General features: G+C 33.4%; 3 protein-coding genes across 6 annotated transcripts; 2 read left to right on the top strand and 1 right to left on the bottom strand.

The window, feature by feature from the left end:
* The first annotated feature begins 7,356 nt into the window (after window positions 1-7,356).
* Window positions 7,357-12,870, top strand: LOC100240962 (probable LRR receptor-like serine/threonine-protein kinase At1g67720). The gene is made up of 15 exons (XM_002267632.4): window positions 7,357-7,743; window positions 7,971-8,505; window positions 8,608-9,119; window positions 9,241-9,373; window positions 9,529-9,600; window positions 9,692-9,760; window positions 9,845-9,916; window positions 10,107-10,175; window positions 10,537-10,706; window positions 10,798-11,051; window positions 11,329-11,455; window positions 11,555-11,620; window positions 11,708-11,894; window positions 11,985-12,117; window positions 12,354-12,870. The coding sequence occupies exons 1-15, from the start codon at window positions 7,674-7,676 to the stop codon at window positions 12,675-12,677; spliced, it is 2,793 nt and encodes a 930-aa protein (XP_002267668.1). The 5' UTR covers window positions 7,357-7,673; the 3' UTR covers window positions 12,678-12,870.
* Window positions 12,871-13,942: 1,072 nt separating this feature from the next.
* LOC100240870 (E3 ubiquitin-protein ligase AIRP2) lies at window positions 13,943-16,632 on the top strand. 4 transcript variants are annotated; one of them, XM_019221717.2, is made up of 6 exons: window positions 13,943-14,286; window positions 14,827-14,920; window positions 15,369-15,531; window positions 15,702-15,768; window positions 15,865-16,099; window positions 16,224-16,632. In XM_019221717.2, the coding sequence occupies exons 1-6, from the start codon at window positions 14,265-14,267 to the stop codon at window positions 16,432-16,434; spliced, it is 792 nt and encodes a 263-aa protein (XP_019077262.1). In that variant the 5' UTR covers window positions 13,943-14,264; the 3' UTR covers window positions 16,435-16,632. The 4 variants fall into 4 exon arrangements, with proteins under 4 accessions (XP_019077262.1, XP_019077258.1, XP_002272699.1 ...); XM_019221713.2 differs by having other exon boundaries at window positions 14,824-14,920; XM_010656697.2 differs by having other exon boundaries at window positions 14,193-14,286; window positions 14,803-14,920.
* Window positions 16,633-17,967: 1,335 nt separating this feature from the next.
* Window positions 17,968-19,180, bottom strand: LOC100263223 (GDSL esterase/lipase At3g48460). Its single transcript, XM_019223320.2, has 2 exons — window positions 19,004-19,180; window positions 17,968-18,649 (listed from the first exon to the last, which is right to left on the bottom strand). The coding sequence occupies exons 1-2, from the start codon at window positions 19,154-19,156 to the stop codon at window positions 18,137-18,139; spliced, it is 666 nt and encodes a 221-aa protein (XP_019078865.2). The 5' UTR covers window positions 19,157-19,180; the 3' UTR covers window positions 17,968-18,136.
* Between the last annotated feature and the right edge of the window lie 1,309 nt (window positions 19,181-20,489).

Raw genomic sequence — 20,489 nt, 5'->3', positions numbered from 1 at the left:
AAGAAAAGGATGCCTTCTCTTTCTTATGTGTCCTTCTCACCTTGCCTTTTATTTTCTCTCACCTGTTAATTCCCCTTCCATCTTCATACCTTTTGGCTTCCATAATTTGGGAAAATCCCTATTTTCCTCTTCTTAATGTTCTCCTTCACATATCACATATAGAATTGGGTATTCAAACATTTTACACAAAAAAAAAAAGTCCAAGTAGTCATTTATTTTAATTCTGCTAATATTATCTAATCAATTTTCCTTAAATATGTAGACGTGTTTTAAAAATATGATAAGTAATTAAACTTAAAATAAACAATATCAAAATCAATCCTTGAAATAGTTATAAAACTCTATCTTTTCAAAAATTAAGAGAGTCTAATTGTATTAGAGTGGATAATATTTATATGAAATACAATGAATCATTAAATTTACTATCGGTCATTAATTTACATATTATTAAAAATAAAAATAATTTTGATGTTCTTAAAATTTTTATTTAAATAAAAATGTATTTTTACTATGCTGTTTGAAAAAATTATGATTATAAATAAGGAAAAATATTTATTATATATTTGATTTTGCTTGATCATTATAACAAGAAATTTATTATATTTTAGGAAAAAAATTTAACTTAAAAAATGTTTTTGAAAAAAAAATTAAGTATTTGACAAAATTTAGGAAATACCTTTGAGTAATGTCAGATAAGTAGTGTTTGAAATCACTTGTAGTGTTTTTTTTTTTTTTAAGAAAACATTTGATAAATAATTCTACTAAAAACAGTTTTACAAAAAACATTTCGAATAAAAACACTATTAAACGCACTCTAAATATTAAAAATTATATTTAAATGTCATAAAATAATTTTTAATATTTGAATAAAACTCAAAAACATAAATCTCACATTTTCCAAATTGATTTATCCCTATTTTTATAATTACAAAAGTCGATTAAGAGTATGTTTAGTAATGATTATGGAAAGTGTTTTTAACCTTTCTAATACTTGAAAATTTTTATTTTTCAAATGTCAGAATGGTTAAAAACGCTTTCTATAATTACTACCACACAGACTCTAAAACTTTAAAATTGTGGGAATTTATGCTTATTTTTTAATAAAATAATTTTTAAAATGAAAACAAATTGTATAATAAAATTAGTTATTTTTATTTTTTCTATTTTTAAAATTTCAAATTAAAAATAAATTGTATAAAAGTCAAATTAACCATACACTAAATCTTGATTTTTCTAAAAATAATTTGATGAAAAACACCTTTCTTTTTTTCTCATGGAATTGAAGCCAGACCTAAATTAGATTAATGGGGCATGAGGGTTGATACTTATGAATTATGATCTAATCATTAAAAATAAAATAAAAAATATTAGTTTAATGATTGATGGCACAACCATTATCAAAACTAAAGCAATAATAAACAGGTTGTACCAACCCACAAGTTAGTTAGGAAACAATTTTCCATCTTCCCAAACAGATAAGTGCAGAATGATCAGGACCCTCCATTTATGATACACATGTGTTGGCAACCGTTGGTATGGTTAATATGGATAGAGGTTGACTACGAGAGATGTGTGAGTGTGTTATTAATGGCCCACACGTGTGTAATAATAGCCTTATTATGATTACACCTAACCCATATGTGTACACTAGGACTTCCACGTGTCCAAATTTCCTACCCTCCACTTCTAGGGAATTTTTTAAAAATATTATTAAAAACTATAATAATTTTATAAACTATTAAGAATTTCATGGTAAAACCATAGCCTCAAATTCATTTTTTCAAATAACGATTCTATTATCAATATAAAAGAAAATGATTTTAACATTTAACTTGTCTATTAAAAAAATAAATTTAGTATTACACGAATCTATTAAAATTATTAAATAATCATATAAATATTGATCATTTTAAATATTATGAGTTTTACGACTTTAAAATGTATTTATATAATTTCTTTATGCAAACACAAAATCTTCATATGTGATCATGTACATACTGTATTTAATAGTATTTCGAGGATTAAATAAATTCATACACCAAAGTTGAGAAACTTAACTCTAATATCATTTGTAATGATTTATATCCAAACTATGTTGATTAATAGAAGTTCAATAAATCCTCATAATTTTTTTATACGTCTATATGATTAAGAGAAATTTATATATATATATATATAGAAGTTTATGAGTTTAGTATTTTTATATTGAATTTATTTTTTGAACTTATAAATTTTGTAATTTTCATTAAATTTATCCTTTAAAGTATTATTACATTGAATTCATCCTTCAAAAAGACTTAATGTAAATGATTTTTATTTTTTTATATTGAATTCATATTAAAAAGAAAAATTTAGGCTTTACTTAATAACTACTTTTTATATAAAAAAAATTGAAAAATAATTTTTGAGAATTTTTTTTTTAAAGTTGTTTTATGATGTTTCGTAAAATAAAAGTATATTTGAAACTTAAAATATACATAACCCATTTTAATTTTTTTTTTAAATTATTTACTATGTTAGAAAAAATGGGTATTGACTCACTAATTAAAAAATATATAAAAAAAAGCATAAAATTTTTAGATGAATATTATTTTCATCCATTTAAAAATAATTTAAAATACATACTTCCCTAAAATAACAATTTTACATGTCATATCAATAAAAACCAATTGACAAGTAGACTCCTCCAATGTTTTCCTTCATTTTAGATCTAAAATAATAATAATAATAATAAAGAACATATTTGAAAGGAAGCAATAGATTTAAAAGGAAGAAAAGTTAGAGTTTACTTGTTAATTAATATTTATTTATATAAAAAAATTAGAAAGTCCCAACTTTAATAATAATAATAATAATAACAAATCTAGATGGAGAAGAAGTAAAGAAAATTCTACTTATCAATTGGTATTGTTGATATGACAAATAAAAAAGTTATTTTAAAGAATAAATATCCATTTATGAAAAAATGAATGTATTTTAAATTACTTTTAAATAGGTAAAAATAATACTTATTTAAAAAAACCGAAATTAATTTTTTTAATATTTTTTTAACTTGGTAAGTCAAAACCCACTTTTCCCTACCATATTTATCTTTAATCATTCTTCATATTTGAATAATTATTTAAAAAATCCTAAAAATCATTAAAAAGAATTAAAAGATGTTATTAAAAAAAATAACAAGAAAAAATTATTTTCCATTATTTAATTCTCAATATTTTTTAAGTCAACATATTTTAATAGTATTTTTAAAAAAAGGACCCACTTCCATAGGTCCAAATTTCCTACCCCATATTAATTGCATTAGAATTCAATGGACCTTTTTTTTCTAAAATTTAATGCTCTGGATGCTATGTCAAATGACACCATTTATGACCATTTATTTTTTCATAATTAAATTAATTATGTTTTCTATTTTCCTTACGTTATAATATAAGAAAAGTACGTTTTAGGCCGGTTTTGGGATTTATGCGCTCTCAGCTTGGTTTGGTTGGCTTGCCTTTGAGTCTGCCACATAAGCGTCCTACGTGTCCAAAAAATGAAAAATCGAAAGTAAAGTACAGACATTGAACCGAAGGAGAAATTAATCTCCCTCTTCAAACCCAAACTCTAACCTTTCTTGTCTTCCTCTCATTTTAGAAAACCGAAAAACCTAAGGACGCCTATTTGGTTCCTATTTTCAAGCACTGTTTTTTGTTTTTAAAAATAAAAAATATACAAAATTTATTTGGAAAAGAAAACACAAAAAACTTGTTTGATGAAGGAGATGTGTTTTTGTTTTTTATATTTTTTGTGTTCTCAAAAATCATTTTTTTGACAATAATAAAAAGATATTTTTATTGTTTTTTCACTGTTTAAAGCATACATTGTTTTTCATATTTTTTAAAAAATATTTTTTGTGTTTCCACAAAGGTGAGTTTCACCTAACTACCACACTCCCATCCGCAAATATTTTTTTCTTCCTTAAATTATTGAAATTAATATACTTACACATGACTATAAAGTCATCATTTGTTTAAGAAAATTATAACTAGTGTAAAAATTTTAAAATTAAATATATATTTTAATTTAAATAAAGTATGCATATGAAAATTATTTATATATTTATAATAGCAAATTAGTGGAAGAAAATATTTTATTAATTATTTTTATTTATTCTAAATAAAAAATTGATTAACTCAATTAAATATTTTTTTTATTTGAAAAAAAAACCTTTTTTCCAGAATTCAATTTTCAAACACAATTTTTTTCTTATGAAAACACAGAAAACTGTTTTCTAGAATAGTTTTCCAAAACAGCAACCAAACAGTCTTAAAATTCTTCGTCTTCCTCTCATTTAAGAAAACTGAAAAACCCTAACCTCTTCTTCTCATTCCGGAAACTCTTTGCCTTGTCTTCCTCCCTCTGGTTCCGAAAAACCGAAGAATCCTAACCTCTTGCTCTCATTCGGAAAAACCAAAATCGCGATCATGTCTCATTCCCTTTTCAATTTTCTTTGGCGAAACGGTTTTCTGAGTGAGAAGAATAGTTTCGAACAGGGCCTGAAGGGTTTGAGGATTTTAGACAACATGACCCGGTCGAAGTCCCAGCTCAGGATCGATTTCTAATTGGATAATTGGAATGGGTTTGGAGTGGAAGAGTCTTTACAAATCAAGAGCCTAAACTAAATCTGGGCCTAAATTAAGCCCAGCCCATAGACGACTGATGGACCCCCCCTGTTAGAGCGGTTTTCAAAATTGGTTACAGATTCCATCAATGTGGGCCAGCTCTTTCAGAGACAAACAACAATGTGCATCTTGGACCCACACGATATAGATCCCCAACGTATTATACATGTATTCCTTGTTTTTTTTTTAAAACATATTATTATTATTATTATTAATTGAATCTTGAGTTGGTTTGAAGGAAAAAAAAAAATTCACAGTTTTTTTTAAAATTATTTTTTTCTTTTATATGTTTAATTATTTTTTTAAAACAACTCATTTATAGAAAAGAATTCAATACAAAAATTTGAAAAAAACAAACTTCTTTTAATATAATTTCTATTTTGGTTTTTATGGACAGTTATTTTATATTTAATGAGATTTTTATAATATCAATGTTTTAAAAAAAAATTAATATTTTAAAGCAAAACATAGAAAAGTTATCCCAATAGAGCTTAAATGACTTAAATTAAGTTATATTAAGTAAGTAAGTTTATGTACGTTTAACATTGTATATTGGTATACACTTTTTTTTTAAAAAAAATGGAAAACAAGAATTCAAATTTAATATATTCAATTAAAAATATGTATAATTTAATTTATTTTTAAGTAAAAAATAATGTCTTCAATATTTAACAAATTTGAGGGAACGAAATTTTAATTTTTTAGAAGGGGTTTTTTTATTAAAAAAAAACAAAACAAATTGGAACTTGTTTTGACAGTGCTTTTAAAAAGTATTTTTAACCTTAAAAACACTTAAAAACATTTTTAAGATAAAAAAAAGGTAATTGATAATATTTTTGAAAATTTAGAAAAAACACTTTGACGTGTTTTTTAGAAAATTATTTGAGAGGTGTTTCTTAAAAAAAAAAAACACTTCAAAATTTTTCATAAATTCCTAAAATATCCTTCCCCACTATCCTCTATTTCCCTTTCACTCTCTCCTTCCTTCTCAACGTCCTCCTCCTCCTCTTTTAACTTCCCTTATATAAAAATAAATTTTGAGTTTTTTTAACAATTAAATATATATATATATATATATATATATATATATATATATATATATATATATATATATATATATTTGTAATAAATTTTTTGATTTATTATAATATTTTCTTTTTATAATAAATATTTTTTTTTAGTAATGTACTATTATTAAAAGTGTTTTTCTACTTATCCGATATATTGTTATGAACCTATTTAATAGTGATTCTAAAAGACGTTTTTAATACTTGAAAATTTTTATTATTCAAATATTAAAAATGTTATAAATATTTTCTAAAATCATTCTAAAAATATTATTAAAATCATTTTTTAAAATTCTTATAAAAACATTTTTATAGAAGTATTACGAAAGAAAACACTTTGACAAGAAGTGACAAATGGGCCCTTAGTAATAGTAGTGGAAAGGCAATAAAGAGAGTAGGTTTACATCTCCCTCACCTTTTGGTGGAGTGAAGAGTGTGAAACATGTACACAAAGTGGACCCATTCTTCTTCCTTTGAAAAGCTAAAGGGCGAAAACAAGTCGTCCAAAGTGACAATGAAATAGATTTTGTTGTCATTACCTAAAAAGCAAAGCATTTCAAGACTAAAGTAAAGATGGGTTAATAATAAAAATTCCCCCTTTCAATTTCTTTCTACCTTTTCCTGCTTTTAAGATGCACTTGTATGCCTTAGTATAAGAGAGAGGCTTTGGTAAAAAAAAAAAAAAGTCATAGATTAAATATGTATTTATTTGTACGAGTTTTGGACAAAGACGATTTATTTAAAACAATATTTTCACAAAATAATTTCATCTTCAAAATAATTTCCAAAATAATATGTTTTATTCATGTGGGTACCCATGTCATGAAACCGTATTGGTAACTATAATTTTGATTTTTTTTTAATGATCAAAACCATAGTTGGTGATTATAACTTTAAATTTAAGCTTAAAATTATAGTTGGTAATTACGATTTTATGTTTAATTTTAAAGTTGTAGTCACCAATTACGGTTTTATGTTTAAAATTTTTTCAAAATCATAATTACTAATTATAATTTTGTGATGAAAGAAAAAAAAAATTCAGGCCACGTTGGATGTCCAAAGTGGCTGAAATGGTTAGTTTGGGAATTATTTTGGTTTAAGGTTTAAGTTTGTGATTTTTTTTTCAAATACATTATTTTTGCTTGAAACTTTATTTGTATTGCCTAAAAACTTTATTTTTGCTTAAATTTTTGGATCAATTAATAGCTTTTTAAAAAATATGAATATTACATTTTCTTAATAGTTGATGGGACTTTAATTTTATGGGTAACTTCATAATATACTACTAAATTTATCACACTTTTCAGAGTAAGACATGTGATTTAAATCTTAGAAACTAGATTTTTAGGTTTTCAAAGACAAAAATATCACCATGTCCAAGGCACACACAACCAAAAAGAAATTTTACCCATAAAATCACACATTTTCCTTTTTCCCAACCACTCATTTTCCTTTTTCCCAATCATAACTTAGTTGTACTTACACTTACCCAGGTTTTTTGGACAGACTCAGCCAAGTGTGGGAAGTTTCCTCATGTCATTCACATGTTACCATCTTACCATTACTATTTCCTTTTTCATCTCTGTATTTTTCCTTCAAGCGACTGACCTCAAATTCTTATTTTCTCACCTCCTTTTTCTAGCTTGAGCTGTGTGTTTCAGTGTTTGTCACAATATGCTTTTCCCAAAGCAAGAAAAAGTGAACGCGAAATCTTTTTCTCCCAAAAAGAAGATTCCAAAACCTAAAGAATAGTTCAGGAATGTGATTGAACATTGCCCAAACTCACAAATCCATCAGCAAAAGTGAAGAGCTAGTGGAAGAAAGATGGGATGAGATGCTGAACTTTAAGCCAGTTGAGAACTGCCTTTGATTTTCTCTCAATACTTGAAGATGCTAAACAAAAACTAGGTTCAAAAGCTCTGGTTTCTCTCCCTGTTCTTCAATGGGCTTATTCTCCCATTTCTTGGTCTCTTTTCTATGCTTAATAACAACTACTCTCTGCCAAGTTACAGGTATGTTTCTTCTTCAATCCTTAGTTACAGAATTACAAGATTTTACCCATACCGAGTTTTCACCATCAGGAGCATATAAATATATGCATAGAAGTACAGATTCTAAAGAGAAAAACAGGATTATGTATACCAGATAGCATGGTGAATGATACTAATATGTCACTTCTAACTATATGGATCAATTTTCTGATTTTTCGGGTTAATCTAATAAGCAATTTGATATGCAGAGTTCATCAGTATAGACTGTGGAGGCACAAGCAATTACACTGATTCAAGGACAGGGCTGCAGTGGATTTCAGACACTGGGGCCATTAGCTATGGAAAATCAGTACAAGTTGAGAATCCATATGGGGGCTGGCTTCAGTATCAGCAACGCAGAGACTTCCCCACAGAAAGCAAGTATTGTTACACTCTGAAAACAGAAGAGAGAAGAAGGTACCTAGTCAGGGCCACATTTCAGTATGGAAGCTTGGAAAGTGAAGGCACATACCCGAAATTTCAGCTCTACTTGGATGCAACCAAGTGGGCAACTGTCACAGTTTTGGAATCAGCGAGAGTATATGTGAAGGAAATGATCATCAGGGCACCCTCGAGCTCCATAGACGTTTGTCTCTGCTGTGCTACTACTGGTTCTCCATTCATATCTACTCTTGAGTTGAGACCTCTCAACCTTTCAATGTATGCCACCGATTTTGAAGATGGTTTCTTCTTGAAAGTTTCAGCTAGAGTGAACTTTGGTGCTCCAAGTGAGGACCCCATAAGGTATGATTCCTTGAGGTGTTCAAATTTGACAGTAGTTTGATCCAAAAGCCCCATGTGAGGAGCCCTTTTCTAAAGTACCGAAAATAACTCTGTTTTTCTCAGGTACCCTGATGATCCATATGACAGAATATGGGAATCTGATCTTGTGAAAAGGCAAAATTATCTTGTGGGGGTGGCTCCAGGCACAGAAAGAGTCAATACATCAAAGCAGATAGACGTAAGAACAAGAGAGTACCCACCTGTTAAAGTAATGCAAACTGCAGTTGTTGGCACAAGAGGAAGGCTCAGCTACAGGTTGAACCTGGAAGATTTCCCAGCCAACGCTCGGGCTTATGCATTTTTTGCTGAAATTGAAGAGTTGGGAGTGAATGAAACACGGAAATTCAGAATGGAGCGACCTTATTTGCCTGACTATAGCAATGCAGTGGTAAATATTGCTGAGAATGCCAATGGGAGCTACTCTCTTTATGAGCCTAGTTACATGAATGTTACTATGGATTTTGTTCTATCATTCTCTTTTGTAAAGACCCGAGACTCTACGCGAGGGCCACTCTTAAGTGCAATTGAGATAAGTAAATATGTGCAGATTGCCCCAAAGACGGACAAGGGAGATGGTAAGTCCATGATCACAGTATGCTTGGTTTCAACTAGGCCTAATGAGCCTTCTATAATTGACATACCATTCATGTGCTTTACCAGTATGAGCTGTTTGCTAATAATTTTATCATTTGGAAGTGACTGTTCTGAATGCCCTTTGCGCCATGTCTACTGAAAGTGCTTGGTCGAATGAAGGACGTGATCCATGTGTTCCAGCTCACTGGTCATGGGTGGCTTGCAGCCCAACAACCACACCAAGAATTACAAAAATGTATGTCCTTCCATGTTTTACTAGTGACACTTCTGGTTTATTTCAGAATTTAGTGCAGTACTACTCACAATTCCATTGGGAAAGCACCCAACATTTTAGCATTCTGCATCTCTGTAAGAGCTAAGCTGAAAATGGATTCTTCATTGGTGGAACAGTACTTTATCTGGAAAGAATCTGAATGGTGTAATTCCATCTGAGCTTAAGAACATGGAGGGATTGACGGAGTTGTAAGTGCTATTAATCTCAACAAGGACTTATTTTTCTATACTAATTATTCCTGTCTGTCATAGTTAGAGTACGAGTTTTTCATTTTCTTAGGTGGCTGGATGGAAATTACCTCACAGGGCCAATCCCAGACATGAGTAATCTTATCAGTCTGAAAATTGTGTAAGCTCTCCACTTCATAAGTTCACACTAAGAAAGTTCCATATCTTCAGTGATGATATATGCTTATCTTTTGTGAATGTGCAGGCATCTAGAGAACAACAGACTGACTGGTCCATTGCCTTCTTACCTTGGTAGTTTGCCAAGCTTACAAGAACTGTATGCAGTAACCTGGATTTCTTAACTTTTGCTTGACAATTGGATTGGGTTAGAGGCTTCCTTTTTGGTAAAATTCAAGTTTCAAATTTTTGGGAAGTTGCCTTGATCTGATCTAATCCAAACTAGAGATGTTTTCTTTTCCTGATACACCTTTCGAGTATGCAGTAACTGTGACATCCATACATGGCAGGCATGTGCAGAACAACCTTCTTAGTGGAGAAATACCCCCAGCATTGTTAACCGGAAAAGTAATTTTCAAGTGAGTATGCTTGTAATCAATGCATATATGAAAATGTAGCTAAAATCTCCAAATTTTCATCCTAGCTCAATCCAAACCCCAAGACTGCAATTACAATGTGAACTTGGAAAAGTGAATAGAGTTGTGCAAAAATTGGCTGAGAGAAATCAATGCCTTATACACTTAATAAGACATAAAGCAAACTGCAGAATTTCCAGAGAGAGTTTTCATTAAAAGGAGAAAAGTTTTAGTCAGTAAGCACTACTCAGGCATAATAATCCTGGGACAAAACAATAAATTGATGAGAATGATGAAAAGAGAGGCATTCCAAATCCTGTAGTGCAGAAAATTTTCTGACAGATGTACTTGTATTCTCTTGCAGCTATGAAGGTAATAGCAAACTACACAAAGAGGCACACAAGACACACTTTAAGTTGATACTTGGAGCTTCAGTTGGACTGCTTGCACTTCTCTTAGTTCTTTGCATAGGAAGTTTATTCCTATTGTGCAATACTCGAAGAAAGGAATCGCAAAGCAAGAGTAATGACAAAGGTAGTGTAGGGCAACCAACCCTTTCTGTTATTTTTCATGTTCTCTGCAAGGACATTTTATGTATCCTCCATATTTTTCTTGTGCCCATCAGGAAGTTCTTTGCGTACGAGCACGAAGGCTTCTACTTCTTACTCAATTGCAAGAGGTGGAAATCTAATGGATGAAGGAGTAGCTTGCTACATTTCACTCTCTGACCTAGAGGAAGCTACTAAAAATTTTGCAAAGCAAATTGGCAGAGGAAGCTTTGGACCTGTCTACTATGGGAAGATGCCAGATGGAAAAGAGATTGCAGTTAAGATCATGGCTGATTCATCCAGCCATGGAACCCAGCAGTTTGTAACTGAGGTAGATTCGTATACCCTGTTATTAATTAGCAAAATCCAACATTCTACTGCTTCTGATCCTCAGATTTAGTAGAAAATGCTACTCAATAACTTACTTGTCATGTGAATCAAACTTCTATGCTGACTGAATAAAGCATTTGAAAGAAGGCTTTTCCCAGGAAGAATCCTCATTGTACTACAAAAAAGCTATCATTAGACCTTCAAATGATAGCACACATGAATAAAGGAAGAACATTATCATGATTTCCAATTCAGTAACCAGAGTAGTATACTTGCAGGTTGCCCTTTTGTCAAGAATTCATCATAGGAACTTGGTTCCTCTCATTGGATACTGTGAGGACGAACACCAACATCTTCTGGTTTATGAGTACATGCACAATGGAACCCTGCGCAATCACATACATGGTCTGATCTTCTGCAGATACTTTAACAATCTTGTTTTCTATCATTTTCTCTTATCAGCTGCAATGGAAACAACTGATTAACAAATTAACCTGCTTGCAGATTCTACAAACCAGAAGTGTTTAGACTGGCTTGGTCGTCTTTATGTTGCAGAAGATGCAGCTAAAGGTTTGATGTGAAACTTCTTTTTACTTGATAATGCATAAACTAGAGTTCGCGTCCATATTATAATCACAAAAATCGAGTTATCTGCAGGTCTTGAGTACTTACACACTGGATGCAACCCCAGTATCATTCACAGAGATGTAAAGACAAGCAATATTCTATTAGACATTAATATGAGGGCAAAAGTATCAGATTTTGGACTTTCAAGGCAAGCTGAAGAAGATTTAACTCATGTATCAAGTGTCGCACGAGGGACTGTAGGCTACCTTGATCCTGAGTAAGTCAGTTTTAAGTTCTGTGCCAAGTTATGGTGGTTTCCTGCATCTAGTTCTAAGACTAACAATTTTTTATTTTTTATTTCCAATAGGTACTATGCAAATCAACAGCTGACAGAAAAGAGTGATGTTTACAGTTTTGGAATCGTCCTGCTTGAACTGATATCTGGAAGAAAGCCAGTTTCACCAGAAGATTATGGTGCTGAATGGAACATTGTTCATTGGGTATGCACCCTTCACAATTCTCATTCACAACTTGTAGAAGGCTTTTTTTCTTAGAACTGCTCTCTAATTTAAAGAACAATAAGGTAAACATACAATCTCAAACAAGATCATTGGGCAAGACAATGCCAAGATAATAAAGACAATTACTATACTAATACATCCATAAGCTAAGACAACCCAATATGAACTCCTCTCTCAGATTATGAAACTATTTCATCCCCTTGGTGGTTTTGCAGGCAAGGTCATTAATTTGTAACGGAGATGTGATCAGTATAGTGGATCCATTTCTACTAGGAAATGTCAAAATTGAGTCCATTTGGAGGATTGCTGAGATTGCAATACTATGTGTAGAACAACATGGAACTTCCAGGCCTAAAATGCAGGAAATAATTTTAGCTATTCAAGATGCCATCAAGATTGAAAGGGGGAATGAAGGTGACCACAAAGCATGTTCTGGTAGTTCAAAAGGACAATCTTCGCGCAAAACATTACTAACAAACTTCCTTGACATCGAAAGCCCTGACTTATCAAATGATTGCCTAGTCCCTTCTGCAAGATAAACATGATCCCACACCATCTATTACTTTGTATAAGTAGAAAAATACTGTTAACTTCTCTTTGTGATAGATGTTTTGCTTGTAGCTAATATGCCAACAGCAGAGAGTAGTAAGTATAAACTAAGCCCTCTTTCCTTTTTTTTCAGTAGTCACATTAAATAACAAAGGAAAAGCACACCACCTTGCTTTGGTTGAAGATTCATTGAACACATCCTGATGAAAAAGCTTTGCTCTTTAGCCCACCATGGAGGGCCAGAAAATTTATTTTGGTAGGCTAAGCCACCATGGAAAGGAGTTTCATGCCTCTCAGCCATGGCCCATTTGTTGTACCAAGTGCCTTCCTCAATTGACTTTTGTTCAAGGGATGGAGGCACAGGCCTTTAAGGCCCTTCCCACTTTTGAAAATTCAAGGGGCCTAGATTTTACCTTTTTCACTCATTCAAAGGGTTCAGTTGGGCTACCAACAACAACCAAGAAAAGGGTGAAAATTGAATGAAAATAGCTTTCAAAACCAATGATGACTTTGTTCAAGTGAATGGGTTTGTTACAACAAACAATGCAGTGCATCACCTACTCACTCTTATTTCTAATCATACAAGCATTAATTATCATCTCCTCAAAAAAGAACGGTACACCTAATTTTTCATTATATAACTCCTCAAGTTTTTTATGGCACTAAAATTAGGTCATATTAAGAAAGAAAAAAAAAAAAGATGAGGATGTATTATTGGATTGCTCTATGTACTGTTAATATCAACAGATTCCCCAACATTTACCCTCATTCATGATCATATCAAACTTGTTCAAAGACTATTTTCATATATCTGATCACTTTTTGTTAGATAATACTTTTGGTATAATTTTGAAAAGTTAAGAAACTCCCATGACAACATTTATGCATTCAAAGAATCTAAGTTTAATACGAATGAATGTTTATTTTGTATTGTCATCCAGGCAAATTTTAATGGAAACACCCAAATTTAGTCAAAGGTATTAAATACCCCATAGCCTATTCCTTGTGGGAGGCTCAATTAATGAGCAATTAGCCCCCCAAATCTGACTGACCCCAAATGGGACCTTGAAAAAAAAGCCTAGCTGGACCATATCAGGATAACAAAATGACTCATCTATACAATAAAGTCCAGCTTAAAAGATAACATAATTCAGAGACTTATATAGTATCCATATGGGTACAGGTCATTATCCGATTAATACACTAGAATATAATAACAAAAAAGACCCAAAATATGGGGCTGCTGGTAGCCTGGTAGAAGAAAGCCAACCACAAAAGCAAAAGCTAATAATTTGAATTTAATGTGACAGAGCATCTCAATTCAGAAGAAGCCAAGCCTCCTGTCTTGTATATTTTTTCTTTTATTATTCCGAGTCTGACCAAAAACTGAAGCAAGGGAAAAAACCAAAAGACTCGCCTTCACAAAAGCATAATCTAAAAAAGATTACAAGAAAGTTGGTTTTGGATTGGGTTCTTTAAAACCAGGGCTGCTGTGGAGGGAAGGATAGGGATGGAGGTGGTGCATTATCAGCTTGCTAGGTGTTCTTACCAAGATTCTATTAAGGTTCTGGAGGCTGATGTACAGCATGCCAATGCTTTGTGAGTTTTCTTTGGGTTTCTTGCTCTGAATTATCTGTTCTCTGCCTGTTTGTTGTTGGTTCCTGTTCTCTCTCTCTAGTTTATGTCCTCTTGGTGAATTTTTTCTTCTTAATTCTCAATCCTCGGCCTGTTATCCTCAACTGGGTTTTCTCTTTCTATCCTCTTAAATGACTTTTCCTACTCTGAATTCTCAATTCTCTGCCTGTTTCAGTTGTTCCTTTCCTCAACTCGGGTTTTTTGTCCTCTGAATGAACTTTCTTCTTCTCTATTCTCTTCTCTCTGTCTGATTGTTATCGTTGCCCTCAACTGGGTTTTCTTTTTCTGAGTTCCCAATTCTCTGCCTGCTTGTGTGTTTTTTCCTAACTGGGGTTTCTGTCTTTGTATGCTTTTTTTCTTTGGGACCGGCTGTGTAATGTCAGATTCAGGTTTTCAAGGAATTATAATAAATGCCCATTTGGGATTCCAGCATGTAGTGCAATTGATTTGTCCTCTTTGGTTTCCTATTTATATTATGAGGTCTTTGATCATCATCAACAGCAGCTGCAGTGGTGGATCATAATTTTACTGCTGTGCAAATTGAGGGGAAACATGTAGCCCCATTTGGGTTTCCGTACTTTGGAATGATTTCTCAAATGTAGGACACATTCCAATCTCTTTCTCTTTCTTTCTTTTTTGTGAGTGTGCTTGAGGGTTATGCTTGGTTAGCTCTATTGAGGATATTATGGTTTGTATAGTTGTGGTAGCCTAGCTGGTGATAACAGAATTGGAATTTGTGGATAAATCCTTGTGCTAGCATGTAATAAGCTCCATTTCAAACCGGCAAAACTAGACAAATTTGATTTTCTATAGTTACCTCTTCCATTATAGTGCAGGGTGTTTGACTGTAATAATGACGTAAAATTAGAAAATTAAACTGAAATAAGTTAAAAATAAGATGAAATAAAATGCCTATTTTATTTATTTAATTTTTTTACAGCTTATGTTGGATGGAATTGATCAATGCAAGGCAGAGATACTGTTGTTATTGGTGAGTTGAAGTGTTGGAACTGATTTTTCTTCGAATTTGGGATTTCGGTTTTCAGGGCTGCTGCAATTCCAAGAGGGAAGGGTGGTGCTCGACTTCAAATGAAATTAGCGTACAATCCCTTGGCGCCAGTCTTTTTGTTTTTGCTCCAGTGGATGGATTGTTCATGCACGTGCCTACTCCCCAAGTATCTCGATCTCTTCCACATACTCATTTACAAGGTTGGTTCCTGTTTATTGGTGTTGATATTTGCTTCTGACATGAAGGTCAGAGAAATCAGAAGTGATGGCTTAGCAGATTGCCACTTTCATTTTTCTTCTGTAATGAAACCAGACCTCCCACAAGGTGGCTCATGAATGTTTTCTGTTGGTTTCGTTCTTATATTCTACAGGTATACACAGATGGGAGGCCGAATATATCTGCACATGGAAGGAAGGCAACTATTAGGGACTTCTATGGTCCGTAAACTGTCTACCTATGAGTATTGTCTTCTTTGTATCTGGTGTATGCATTTGTTGATATGTGTTTCTGCTTCAATGAAAATCAAATTGCAGCTGTCATATTACCTTCTCTTCAACGTATCCATGGTAACATAATGGAGCTGGATAATGATGAAGATGGCCATCCTGAAATAGAGATGTACGGCAAGAAAAGAACAGAAGAAGATGGCAGGCTTTCCAATATGGATTTGAAAAGGGAAGATGAATGTGGAATTTGTTTGGAGCCTTGCACCAAAATGGTCTTGCCTAATTGCTGTCATGCAATGTGCATCAACTGCTACCGTGACTGGTAAGTTGGTAACTACAAGGATTGTATTTTCTTTATTCTGTCTCTAACACTTTCCAACTGCATACATGAGATTCTAGACTGCTATTTTTCTTTACACTCTTCCTCTTCTTTATCCAAATTACAGGAACACAAGATCAGAGTCCTGCCCCTTTTGTCGTGGCAGCATAAAGAGAGTTAATTCAGAAGACTTATGGGTTCTCACTTGTGGTGACGATGTGGTCAACACAGAAACAGTTTGCAGGGAAGATTTATTGCGCTTCTACCTCTATATCCACCACCTCCCAAAACACTACCCGGATGCTCTTTTCTTAGTGTATTATGAATACTTAATATGATTAGAAGTAAATGAGAAGAATGGTGTAAAGAGAAAAAAGAAAAGCCGACCTAAATGTAAATAGAGTCTGGTAAAGAAAATCTTCTCAGATTGTTATTCAGCCATTACCATTCCCATTTGTACCTACACAGAAGTTCATAAACATTAATATATGACAACATTGTAATAAAATTAAAAAATTTCGTTTCGTTCCTGTTTACATTGGTCTACTTGCTTGAGAATTCATTGACCAAAAGCTACTTGTATAGCTTTTATACATAAACCAAAACATTAAGAAGGCTAAATACTGAACAGAAAATTCTAAAGTTCAAGTTTGTTGTAGTTCGGCTACATTTTTATCTTCTCTATTAAGCGGCTCCTAAATGATTCTGATTCTGATCTTACCAAAATTTGTCATCCCTGCCTTGTATACATGAGCTGCCTAGTTTATGGAGTGAAATGCCTGTATGCACTTGTTTCCCTTCAGTGTCAACTTTCTGTGTATATGCTGACTCTTCTTAGAGGTAACTCTTGAAACCCCACCCATGAAGCATATGAGGATTTGGTGTCTGGAAGGGTCACCAGTAATTTGATCACAAGTCTTAGGATGGTGAGAGAACTTTTGGTTAAGCTGTCTGGGTTTGTACTGCTGCTCCTGCTGGTATGCATATCAAACTGTAATTTAAGTAACAGTATCAAGCCTCTTTGGAAATGAAATTATCATAATCAACACAAAAACCAAAGCACATTCACTTTGTTTTTCCATGCATGAATGAAGCTGATTCTTATCCATTTGCTTCAATGGGAAATTTTTCTCAAAATGCATGAATTCACAGCTGACACTACCTTAAGTGACTAGTTTGCTAAATAAGAACCATTGAGCTGCTCTTTGATGCAATGTTTTTATTTATTTATTATCTTTTGGTCGTTTCAATAGGTTTTAGTACAACATAACCCTCCAGGCTGTCTTCTCCAGGGATTGTGGCAGTTGGATACTATCATGAGCATGATCTAAATGATGCAATGACCGGTTAGAAAACTATAGTCTCCTTAGGTTTCAAGTGTCAATATAGTCTTTCTTTGTACTACATTTTACTAAAATGAGGACAGGAAATACATGGAATGCATCTCCATGCGAAAAGCAGGTGAAACCCAGTGTAGCTGTGACCTGATTCAGAGGATTGGGAGGCTTCTTCTCTTGAAAAACTTGAAACAATTGCCTTGAGGTACCTCTCGATAACCCTGTTTCTAACATATCCATATCAGAAATGCAATGTTAGGCATCATCTGTGAGACAAAAAAAAAAAAACAGAAAATAGGACTTACAGCTGATTATGAAGAGTCTTCACTACCTAGGTAAGCTGAAGATTAGCTTTCTTTGAGAGGCATCTTCTGCAGAACATGGCTTCCAGCAGAAACAAAAGCATCTCTGAATGCATTTTCTTTTTACCATTCAAAACAATGTGATGGTTCAATGGCTACAAAACTTAAAGCCTAGAACAATACAATGGAGACATGCATAACAATCAATCAATCAACCTGCATAAACAGTGTGTTTTCTGGATTTTCCTTTTCCTTGAGGAAATTGATCATTTTATTAACAAATACATATCGCACGAAAAGTCAAATGAAATGCAAATCATCCTGAAACAAAACATATATGTTAGCTGTCTGAATGCGGCATACACTCTATTAAAATGAGCCTGGCAAATTCTAACTTAAAGCTAGTTAGCTGTGCAACTTCTTTTCTTCTTAACTAGCTGATCGAATGATGGTTTACAGTAACCTTTATTTAACAAGAGATCAGCTAAAACATGATGCATGGCTTCTGTGAGGTGAACCCCATCCCAGGTGATGTGCTTGCTGGGGTCACTGCAGACTCTTGTGTTGCGTGCACCACACAACGAACGCAAGTCAAAGTTGAGGTCTCCTTTCCCACATCCACAGCATGCCTTGAAAGGCTCTGAAAATCCGAACTGACTGGGATTTTTCAGTACCGTGTAGTATGCATTCCAAATATCAGCATATGCAATAATGCTGTCAGGGTACTGCTTCTGTTGTTCTGCCAACTTGGCCTGAAGGAGTTCATTGTGGGTTTGTGTGACCGTGTTTGCAGTATCAGCACACCCAAGATTATCGTGATCACTTACTGGGGATAATGAAATGTCAAAGGGGAGGCACCCAGTCGGTGGAAGGCTTTGAACCACAATGTACTTTGCACCCCTGTCCAACAATGCCTGTCACATAACACAGGCTAGGTTAGTCCCACTCTTCCTATCCAAACCTCCTAGTACTCAAATTCAAGTTTGATATATGCCAAAGTTCTTATGTCATGAGTGAATTCGGATTTTGAGTTTTCCTGACAAAAGCTTGTTTGAACCATCTTCTTATGTGGCAAGAAGTTTATGGCTTAATTTAGAAGAGTCTTTGAAGGGAAAAAGATGATCAACCATTCCAGAGTGTCTCATATCAAGTATAATTCCTTAATCCAAGTTGGGCTATTGATAGATTTGTATTTAGCTAACTAAGAAGTCAAGTCCCTTTTTCCAAGCAATGATATGATAAAGCATGTTTTTTTATGTAATGCATACCTTCACAAGCCTGCAGGTACTACTAACTGATAAATCTATGAGCCACTTGATGGAAACAGAAGATCCATAAGTACGAGAATAGTCATACATGCCCAGCTCACCAACCCAGAAGAGTGAATTCTCCAGCTGACCCTTACATGCTAGGTGATTCATTCCATTACATTCTACATTTAGGAGAAACTTGTTAAACCAGTTTACTTGAGTCTGCACAGTCTGAGGTATGTCTTTCCAAACAAGGGTCTGACCAACTCTGTTGTTTATATAATAGTCAGTTGAAAGAGCTGTAGAGCCAGCTACTGCAAAATTGACACCATGGGAGAAGTCTAAAGAAGTGTCTTTGTAGGGTGGCAAGTAAGGAAGGGATAGAGCTTCACAGAGGTAGTCAATGACCAGCTTGCCATCAGATAATCGATTATGGAGCCCACTGCTGGAGCTGGAGGAGCAGTAGGGGGAGTTTCTCATTAGAGCACCAATGAAGGAGGTGAGACCACCCAACAAGCGGGCATTCCCAGTGTCGGTGTAGGAGTCTCCAAAAGCATAAACCTTGGAGAAGGCACCTTTGTAGCTTACAGATGAAGAAGGATCAGGTGTGGGATTGGAAGTAGGAGGGGGATTGGGAGTAGGGTTTGAAGGAGTGTGGGTCTTGTTGTGTGCAGAGGAAGGAGAGAAGCATAAGATGAAGATGAAGATGAAGATGAAGACTGCAAAAGGGAGAAGGATTTGATTTGAATGCATCATCGTGCAAATCCTCAAATGGGGAATGATCTTTTGTTCTTTGAGGAGTCAAAAGAAGCATTTATATACTTGTCCAGAGAGAAGATTTTGGTGCCAATGGATCTAAAAAAAGGCCCTTAATATCAGGGACTAGTATAGACGGCCATTGTTTTTTCCTTTAGTTGAACTCCTAAAGCTCAGGATTTGATATTACATTGACCATGGATAGGCAATGAGTGCCACAACATTTGAGCAACACTCCTTTTTCCTAGGAGACTCAAGACCAATTTCTCCCTCTTATTTTTCTCCTCACACACCCCACTTTAATAAGGGGACTGACGCCAATCTCTCCCAATGCTATAGAATTAAAACCAGATAAAGATTATAGAATGAAAAAAACAAACAAATGGTAACTACCAACCATGATTCTGCAGAGAGGTTGGCAGCATCAGATAGTATGTTCACCTTTCCAGTATGTTAAGGGGCCATTGATATTGCAGGATTTAAATCCCTATCCATTGGAAGGATGTTTCATTCCTGTGAACAAACTATTTGGAGAAGGATTATCAAAGCAATGTTTTCACTGCCTTGAGTTGCTTGAAACTCATCAGCAACAGTGATTCTGGGAAAAGTCTCCCCTCCCTTACAAAATTTCGCAAGCTTGCCCAACCTTGATCTTGGGCACAACGAATGTTTCAGTTTGAGGAGCATACCATTATTTTTAATTTCCCCCAAACATGATGAATATCATAACAAATGGATTGAAGGTTGG

This window comes from Vitis vinifera, chromosome 1 (genome assembly GCF_030704535.1).
Source record: "Vitis vinifera cultivar Pinot Noir 40024 chromosome 1, ASM3070453v1".
In the NCBI taxonomy this organism is placed as follows: domain Eukaryota; kingdom Viridiplantae; phylum Streptophyta; class Magnoliopsida; order Vitales; family Vitaceae; genus Vitis; species Vitis vinifera.
Note: the sequence above shows the minus strand (reverse complement) of the source record. Positions and strands in the feature narration are given on the sequence as shown.

Coding starts and splice junctions, on each gene's coding strand:
- LOC100240962 (XM_002267632.4), top strand. CDS start 7,674: ATGGGCTTATTCTCCCATTTCTTGGTCTCTTTTCTATGCTTAATAACA. Junction 9,761..9,844: donor CTTATCAGTCTGAAAATTGT/GTAAGCTCTCCA, acceptor GTGAATGTGCAG/GCATCTAGAGAACAACAGAC. Junction 11,456..11,554: donor CCTGCGCAATCACATACATG/GTCTGATCTTCT, acceptor ACCTGCTTGCAG/ATTCTACAAACCAGAAGTGT.
- LOC100240870 (XM_019221713.2), top strand. CDS start 14,265: ATGTACAGCATGCCAATGCTTT. Junction 14,921..15,368: donor TTTGGAATGATTTCTCAAAT/GTAGGACACATT, acceptor TTCGGTTTTCAG/GGCTGCTGCAATTCCAAGAG. Junction 15,769..15,864: donor AACTATTAGGGACTTCTATG/GTCCGTAAACTG, acceptor ATCAAATTGCAG/CTGTCATATTACCTTCTCTT.
- LOC100263223 (XM_019223320.2), bottom strand. CDS start 19,156: ATGAATCACCTAGCATGTAAGGGTCAGCTGGAGAATTCACTCTTCTGG. Junction 18,650..19,003: donor GTACCTGCAGGCTTGTGAAG/GTATGCATTACA, acceptor GTTATGTGACAG/GCATTGTTGGACAGGGGTGC.